We start from the raw sequence: 9452 nt of genomic DNA, 5'->3' as shown, positions 1-9452 counted from the left end.
AAGCATGTCAGAAGGACACTTTTTGGTCAGTTCCTTGTATCTCTTCCAAGCTTCATAGAGGGATTCACCTTCCTTCTGTTTGAAGGTTTGAATATCCACTATAAGCTTACTAAGCTTTTGAGGAGGAAAGAACTTGGCTAAGAAAGCCGTGACCAGCTTATCCCAAGAGTTCAGGCTATCTTTAGGTTGAGAGTCCAACCATATTCTAGCTCTGTCTCTTACAGCAAACGGGAAAAGCATAAGCCTATAGACCTCGGGATCAACCCCATTGGTCTTAACAGTATCACAGATCTGCAAGAATTCAGTTAAGAACTGAAAAGGATCTTCTGATGGAAGTCCATGAAACTTGCAGTTCTGTTGCATCAGAGAAACTAATTGAGGTTTAAGCTCAAAATTGTTTGCTCCAATGGCAGGGATTGAGATGCTTCTTCCATGTAAATTGGAATTTGGTGCAGTAAAGTCACCAAGCATCTTCCTTGCATTGTTATTATTTTCGGCCATGTCTCCTTCTTTTTCAAAAATTTCTGTCAGATTTTCTCCAGAGAGTTGTGCTTTAGCTTCCCTTAGCTTCCTCTTCAGAGTCCTTTCAGGTTCAGGATCAGCCTCAACAAGAATGTTCTTATCCTTGTTCCTGCTCATATGACAAAGAAGGAAATAACAAAGAAAATATGGAATCCTCTATGTCATAGTATAGAGATTCATTTATGTGAGTAGAAGAAAAGAAATTCGAACACCAGGAGGAAGAGAGGGTTCGAATTTTTAGATGAAGAGAAGTGTTAGTAAATAAATAAAATAATTAGAAAGAGATGAGGGGGAGAGAATTTCGAAAATTAAATAAAAAGAAAAGAAAAATATTTTTGTTTTTAATTAAAATTAGAATTAAAATTCAAAAATTAAAAAGAAAAATTAAATTAAATTAAATTTAAAACAATTAATTAATTAAAAAGGAATTTTAAAAAAAGAGAGAGAAGGGATTTTCGAAAATTAGAGAGAGAGAGAGAATTAGTTAAGTAGTTTTGAAAAAGATATGATTGAAACAAAAAGATAAGATTGATTGAAAAAGATTTGAAAATTAAATTTTGAAAAGATAGGAAGTTAGAAAATAAGTTAGAAAAGATTTTGAAATTGATTTTGAAAAAGATGTGATTGAAATTTATTTTGAAAAAGATTTGAAAAAAAAATTTAAAAAGATTTGATTTTGAAAATTAAAGTTGATTACTTGACTAACAAGAAACTAAAAGATATGATTTTAAAATTTAAAGATTGAACATTTCTTAATAGGCAAGTAACAACTTAATATCTTTGAATCAATCACATTAATTGTTAGTATTAAATTCAAAAATATGAAATAGAAATAAGAAAAAGATTTTCGAAAATCAATTTGAAATTTTCGAAAACTATGAAAGAAAAATAAAAAAGATTTGATTAAAATAGAGTTTTTAAAATGAAAATTTGATTTGACTCATAAGAAACAACTAATTTTGAAAAATTTTTGAAAAAGTCAACCCAAATTTTCGAAATTTTGTGATAGAATAAGGGAAAGATATTTTTTTGATTTTTTTGAATTTTTAATGATGAAAGAGAAAAACATCAAAAAGACTCAATGCATGAAAATTTTGGATCAAAACATGTGATGCATGCAAGAACACTATGAATGTCAAGATGAATACCAAGAACACTTTGAATGTCAAGATGAACATACACCAAGAACTTATTTTTGAAAAATTTTCAAGAAAAGAAAACATGCAAGACACCAAACTTAAAAATTTTTATTCTTTAGACATTAATGTTTCAAGAATGCATATGAAAAACAAGAAAAGACACAAAACAAGAAAATATGAAGATCAAACAAGAAGACTGGCCAAGAACGACTTGAAGATCATGAAGAATGCAATGCATGAAATTTTCGAAAATAATTTTTTTAGAAAATCAAAAAGATGCAATTGACACCAAACTTAAAACTTGACTCTAGACTCAAACAAGAAATAAAAAAATATTTTTCATTTTATGATTTTATAAATTTTTTTGGATTTTCAAAAATTATTTTGGGAAAAATGAAAAGGAAAAAATATTTTTTTTTATTTTTTTTTTTGTATTATTTTCGAAAATAAGACATAAAAAGCTTGAAAATAAAATAAAATTACCTAATCTGAGCAACAAGATAAACCGTCAGTTGTCCAAACTCGAACAATCCCCGGCAACGGCGCCAAAAACTTGGTGCGCGGAAATTGTGACGGTTCCATTCCTTGGTAACGGCGCTGAAAACTTTATACGCACGTTCATAATCTTAATTCTTTGTCACAACTTCGCACAGCTGACCAGCAAGTGCACTGGGTCGTCCAAGTAATAAACCTTACGTGAGTAAGGGTCGATCCCACGGAGATTGTCGGCTTGAAGCAAGCTATGGTCACCTTGTAAATCTCAGTCAGGCGGATTCAAATGTATTAAGAGATTATAGTGTACTAAAAGATAATTAAAATAGGATAGAGATACTTATGTAATTCATTGGTGAGAGTTTCAGATAAGCGTATAGAAATGCTTTCGTTCCTCTGAACCTCTGCTTTTCTGTTGTCTTCATCCAACCAATCCTACTCCTTTCCATGGCAAGCTTTATGTAGGGCATCACCGTTGTCAATGGCTACATCCCATCCTCTTTGTGAAAAAATGGTCCAATGCGCTGTCACTGCATGGCTAATCATCTGTCGATTCTCGATCATACTGGAATAGGATTTACTATCCTTTTGCATCTGTCACTACGCCCAGCACTCGCGAGTTTGAAGCTCGTCACAGCCATCCCTTCCCAGATCCTACTCGGAATACCACAGACAAGGTTTAGACTTTCCGGATCTCAAGAATGGCCATCCATGGGTTCTAACTTATACCACGAAGATTCTAATATCTCGGACTCGGTCCCCTGTATTAGATATCTAAGAGATATTCATTCTAGCTTGTTTGCGTGTAGAACGGAAGTGTTTGTCAGGCACGCATTCATATGTGAGAATGATGATGAGCGTCACATAATCATCACATTCATCATGTTTTTGGGTGCGAATGGATATCTTAGAATAGGAATAAGCTTGAATTGAATAGAAAAACAGTAGTACTTTATATTAATTCATGAGGAACAGCAGAGCTCCACACCTTAATCTATGGTGTGTAGAAACTCTACCGTTTGAAAATACATAAGTGATAATGGTCCAGGCCCCATAAAAGTCTAAGATAGCATAAAACTGATCAAAGATCCTTAACAAAGATAGTAAAAAGTCCTATTTATACTAAACTAGTTACTAGGGTTTGCATAAATGAGTAAATAATACAGAAATCCACTTCCGGGGCCCACTTTGTGTGTGCTTGGGCTGAGCAATGAGCTTTACTCATGTAGAGGTCTTTCTTGGAGTTGAACGCCAGTTTGTAACCTGTTTCTGGCGTTTAACTCCACTTTGCAACCTGTTTCTGGCGTTTGACTCCAGAATGCAGCATGGAACTGGCGTTCAACGCCAGTTTGCGTCATCTAAACTCAGGCAAAGTATGGACTATTATATATTGCTGGAAAACTCTGGATGTCTACTTTCCAACTCAATTGAGAGCGCACCATTTGGAGTTCTGTAGCTCCAGAAAATCCACTTTGAGTGCAGGGAGGTCAGAATCCAGCAGCATCTGCAGTCCTTCTTCAACCTCTGAATCTGATTTTTGCTCAAGTCCCTCAATTTCAGCCAGAAAATACCTGAAATCATAGAAAAATACACAAACTCATAGTAAAGTCCAAAAATGTGAATTTTATTTAAAATCTAATAAAAATATACTAAAAACTAACTAAATTATACTGAAAACTATGTAAAAATAATGCCAAAAAGCGTATAAATTATCCGCTCATCACTTCTCCTCCTCCATTTTTTTCCATTCAGTATACAATGTCCACTTCTAAACAAGCCCTTGATTCTAATGCTCCTACCCCTGCCTCTGCTGGTCCTACTATTGGTGCTGCACCTGTTGGTCCCGCTCCCGCTGCTCCTGTCCATTCCAATAGAGTTGACCCAGGCTGGAAATATATTAGTACGGTAGAAGAAGGAAATACCAATGACACCATATTTACTTTTTGTGGAAAAATTATGAAAGGAAGCATCACACGGGCAAAAGAGCACTTAATGATCAAGCCTGGAAATGTTGCTGGATGTAAAATGGTTCCAAAAGATGTTATTGCTGAATTATAGGAGTATTACCATCAGAAAAATTGAGGAAGACAAAGTGCCACCCCGGGAAGCACCGAAGAACAGAGTGTCAATGCTAGGAAACTTGACTTAGAGAGTTTGGGGTTCGGATTGTCGAAGGAAGATGCTCAAAGGATTGATGAACCTCATAATCCAGCTCCAATGGCAGCAGCTAGAGGGGGTGCAAGTAGTGCTAGAGGGGGTGCAACTAGCATGAGAGGTCCAATGGACTTGTTTGTTAGAAAACCTGAAACTGCCATTTCAAGAAACAAAAGAGAGAAATTAAGGCAGCAGAACATCAAGGAAGCATGTAATAAGGAAGCAGTTCATAGAGTTCATCGATACATAGCACGGTGGTTCTACCAAGCTGGGATTCCATTGAACCCGGTAAAGTTAAAGAGTTTTCAAGAAATGTTGTGGGCTGTTGGAAGCTTTGGTCCCAATTTACCTGCTCCCAGTTATCATACTCTAAGGGTTTCGCTGCTTAATGAGGAGTTGGATTATACCAAAGGATTATTGAAGGTTCATAAAGAACAATGGGAAAAGTATGGTTGCTCTATTATGTTAGATACTTGGATGGATAAAAGGCAAAGGAGCATTATTAATTTTCTTGTAAACTCTCCAACTAGGACAATGTTTTTGAAGTCTATTGATGCTTCTAATTATGTAAAGACTGGTGAGAAATTATTTGAACTTCTTGATGATGTTGTCAAGGAAATTGGTGAGCACAACATTGTTCAAGTTGTAACTGATAATGGGAGTAATTATGTTCTTCCCGGTAAGTTGCTGATGGAGAAAAGGCCAAATTTGTTTTGGACTCCTTGTGCTGCCCATTGTTTGGATTTGATGCTTGAGGACACTGGGAAGTTACCATTAATTCAAAAAACCATAAAAAGGGCCATTTCGTTGGTTAGCTTCACTTATAGTCACTCTAGCACGTTAGCTATGTTGAGACACTTCACAAATGGTAAGGAGTTGGTAAGGCATGCAGTCACCCGATTTGCCACTTCATTTCTCTCTTTGGAAAGGCTTTATGAGGAGAAAGGAAATTTGAGAAGAATGTTCACCTCGAATGAATGGGCAAAGAATAAGTTGTTAAAGGAGGCAAAGGGGAGGGAGGCAACAAAGATTGTTATCATGCCCTCTCTTTGGAATCATGTCAAGTACACCCTTAAGATCATGGGCCCTCTTGTTCAGGTGCTTAGACTTGTTAATGGAGAGAAAAAGCCACCAATGGGATATATTTATGAAGCAATGGAGAAGGCAAAGGAATGCATCATGAAAACATTTCTTAATGATGAGAGCAAGTACAATGATGTTTTTAAAATCATTGACAACAGATGGAATTGCCAACTTCATCGTCCATTGCATGTAGCTGGTCATTTTCTAAATCCCGAGTTGTTTTATGACAACCCTCGGATTGAGATGGATTTAGAAGTTACAAAGGGGTGGTTTGAGTGTATCACTAGATTGGTGCCAAGTCAAGCTGTGCAACAGAAGATATTGGAGGAACAAGCACTATACAAGACCGGCTATGGACTTTTTGGATCAGATTTTGCAAAATCTCAAAGGAAAAAGATTTCACCCGGTAAGATTGTTATAAATTTTACAAAGCTTTATAAATTTAGTTCGATTAAAGGCTTAGACAAATTTATTTTAATTTTATAGCATTTTGGTGGTGGACATATGGGCATGAAGCTCCAAACATGCGAGATCTTGCTATCAAGATCTTGAGCTTGACTTGCAGTGCTTCTGGATGTGAGTGCAATTGGAGTATATTTGAGCATATTCATACTAAGAAAAGAAATAGGCTTGATCATGAAAGGATGGAGAGTTTGGTCTTCATAAAGTATAACCAACAACTCATCGAGAGGTACAACCTTAAAGATGAAATTGACCCTATTACACTCAATGATATTGATGAGTGTAATGAGTGGTTAGTGGGAGAAATTGGGACTGCCACCTTTCGAGATGATAGTGTGGATGATGATGCTGATTTGGTTCATCAAGATGACAACACTTTGAGTTGGAACCTTATTTTTGAAGCAATGGGAGGACATGAGCCTACAACAAATACTAGAAGACAACAAAATAGAAAAAGAAAAGAACCTGCAACTGCAAGAGGTGGTGCAAAGGGTGGACCAAGTGGGTCTAAGGCTTCAAAAAAAGGAAAAGGAAAGGCAGTAATTGTAGAAGAGGAAGAACCAGAATTTGAAGATGAAGAGGATTCTGAAAATGAAGAAGAACAAGAAGAGGATATTCAATCCAATGATACTGAATCAAAGGATGATGAGGGGGGAGAGGGACATGATAATAATCGTGTTAATTTGGATGAATTTGATGAGAGCTAGAATCTAGATGATCTATAGTTTTTATGTTTTGTGTCTTCTATTTTATGGCTTGCTTATGACTTTTGAGTTATGATTTGAACTTGATGTTATGTTTATTTGCTAAATTTGCTACTATATTTGCTATATTAATTGGATGTTTTATGACTAGAAAGTTACTTATATAGATAGATTTTATAGTTTATTATATTTACAATTTTTTTGCATGTTTTTTTGTACATATATGTGTATTTTTTAGGTAATCCGCCATTTCTGCCATTTTTCGCAACGCCATCCGTTATAACTTTATGGTGAATTTTTGGCTCACCGTCATGAGCCGCCATCCGCAATCAAAAACTATGTAATGAGCTAAAATGGACACCATAAATTATGCGTAGCAAATATAAGAACTCCCTGGGTGCAGTGTAGCAAACATCCACATGATTAAATCATTCCAAAGAAGAAAAAAATTAACTATATGATGAAAATTTATCCAAGCAAGGATTTATGCTTTTTAATCATTTTTAAATGATTACGAGCTTTATTCTAATCAAACACACAATAGTGCAAATGAAATAGCCCACTTTCCCCAAAAATGCCTAAGAATTAAAAAAGTTTAAGTATAAATGAACAAAAGTCTCTACCTAAAAATGCACAATTGTGAATTTTACAAGCCTTGTGTTGAACTAGAATTCATAGAAAGCCTTCCCTTTGCATAAAGAGTATAGATCATCTATTCCAGAAAATAAAAAAGAACAGGCAACTCATACAGTAATCAAAATATGCAAAGTTGGGGGAGGAGGGTAAGAATCAACACTTCTAAATTAGTACTCCATGTCTAAATCCAAATACAGCATAACAACTCAGTTAAAAATGAATCTCTAAGATGTCGAGTTCTCGAAAGCATACTAATTTCTAGATAATTTATCTGTCTTTTCTCTGCGCAAGTTATGCCTAAAATATGCAATGAATCATATAGTCTTCTCTAATAGGTGTAGTGTCCAATAGCAACAACAAGCAAGAATACTAACAGGTCACGTTGAAAGTATCAAATATACATTATGTTGCACAAGTTAATGACATGCAAGAATGAATAACAAATGATGAATAAACCACCAATAATATTATCTGACGAGAATCTTCTCGAAAGGTAGAAAGTGACAAAGGCTTACTCCAAATAAAGAAACTTTTGTCACATTTTTAAATCTTCTGAAAATATTTCTATCTTTGATCTTGGGTTTTATTTTTTAACAAGGGATTTTTAGTGTTTAGTAGTAAATAATAATATGAAGCAACATAGAACATTGAAGAAGATGCAAAGGCAGAAAGAAAGTATTTTTAAGAAAGACACTTTTGGCAAGATTAACCAAAGCCTCCATCACAGTTCAACAATTATGCAATTGTCAATCCATTAAAATTTTACCTTTCCCCTCACTTAAAATGATTCAAAATTCGTGAAAATTCTATAACACATGACACTAGAAGAAGAACGGAAAGAAAAACCCTACATTGGTAAGAATTAAAATCTCAAATTCCAAACCCAAAAACTGCACGTATCCTTTGGAAGATGAGATCCCTTCACCCTCTCTCCGTGTTATCCACCACAGTGGCATTTCCATACCTACACACACCACAACAATATCATTTAACAAATTGATAAAAAAAACTCAAAACAAACCTTCCAATAACCAATTCAATTAAAAAAAAAAGGCTTACCTATCGTCTTTAGGAACATCATTATGTGTGAGCTTGACAACAGTAACCCCAGGTTCAGGCTCCTCCAACACAAGCTTTACCTATAACAATTTCAATCACCATTTTATTTACACGCACGCATTCAAATCTCTACATTAACAAAAGAATGAAATGAAATGAACAAGGTCATACCAAAGAATGAACACCATTAGACCAGCTTCCAAACCTCCATTTCTGAACGATCAACTTAGCTTCCTTTAACTCCACATTGGTTCCGGTAATAGAACCATTGAAGATGCTGAACTCTCCACCAACCTCCTTGCTGATCTTCGCATTGCTCTGCGTGAAACCCTTCCACCTGTTCTCATCTAACAATATCTCATACAAATCTCTCACCCTACAATTGAACCTCTCCATCATGCTAATACTCTTGAATCCCTCTTTCTTCTTCTTCTTAGCCTCCTTCTCCATCAAACCCTCCTTCTCAGTCGCAGCTAAAGCCAAAGAAGGCGACACCCCCCACTGACGCAGCTGCGGCAGCATGATTCTTTAGAGCGCAAAGGTTCTTTGTGGAGTGTTGGGGTGAGGGTTGAGGTTCTTCGAAGCTTTTAGGATTTTGGGTTCTTTGAAGAGAAAGGGGGTTTTGAATTATGAAGGAGATATGTAGCATTTTGAATTATGAAGTAAAACGCATCATTTTATTTTTTTTTATGAGGACCTTTTGGCCACACTTTTGAAGTGTGCCAAAAGAGTTGTAGGAAATGGTCACCTTTCAAAACACTACTATAACAAAATCCTGTCGCCACACTTTAAAAGCATGCCTATTTTTCTCTGTCTACGCTTTGTAAGTGTGGCAAAAAAAGCGTGGCCAAATCTTGAATCACTTGCCACCTTCATAAGCCGTAGACCCCTTTCACCATGCTTTTTAAGAGTAGCAAAAAAACGTAGCCAAATCTCTAATCAATCACCACCCTCGTAAAAGCATGGCCATTGACCACTTTTGGCCACGCTTTTAAAGCGTGGCAAGAAAAAAGCATGGCCATAGGCCTTTTTTTCTTGTAGTGTTATGAACACTGATAATGATTGATTATGGATTGAATGCTTAGATTGGCAAGGTCTGAGTGTTATTCTGCTAGCGTACTGATTTGTTATTGCTTTGGCACCTGCACCAGGTAAGGACAGAGGTCTCATCTTACTTGTTTCGTGGTTGCAGTGTAATTGC

The 9452-nt window shown here is 35.7% G+C and overlaps 1 protein-coding gene and 1 non-coding gene across 2 annotated transcripts; both read left to right on the top strand.

Annotated features, from left to right (window-relative positions):
• LOC112731929 (small nucleolar RNA R71) lies at window positions 1-108 on the top strand. Its single transcript, XR_003167677.1, has one exon. It is a non-coding gene; the product is annotated as a small nucleolar RNA R71 (small nucleolar RNA).
• Window positions 109-4370: 4262 nt separating this feature from the next.
• LOC112729901 (uncharacterized) lies at window positions 4371-6559 on the top strand. Its single transcript, XM_025780038.1, has 2 exons — window positions 4371-5796; window positions 5877-6559. Exons 1-2 carry the CDS (start codon window positions 4371-4373, stop codon window positions 6557-6559), a joined length of 2109 nt encoding a protein of 702 aa, XP_025635823.1.
• Window positions 6560-9452: the final 2893 nt, after the last annotated feature.

The sequence above is a fragment of the Arachis hypogaea genome, chromosome 12, assembly GCF_003086295.3.
Source record: "Arachis hypogaea cultivar Tifrunner chromosome 12, arahy.Tifrunner.gnm2.J5K5, whole genome shotgun sequence".
Classification (NCBI taxonomy): Eukaryota; Viridiplantae; Streptophyta; class Magnoliopsida; order Fabales; family Fabaceae; genus Arachis; species Arachis hypogaea.
The sequence above is the reverse complement of the archived record's forward strand: the minus strand, read 5'-3'. Positions and strand labels throughout refer to the sequence as shown.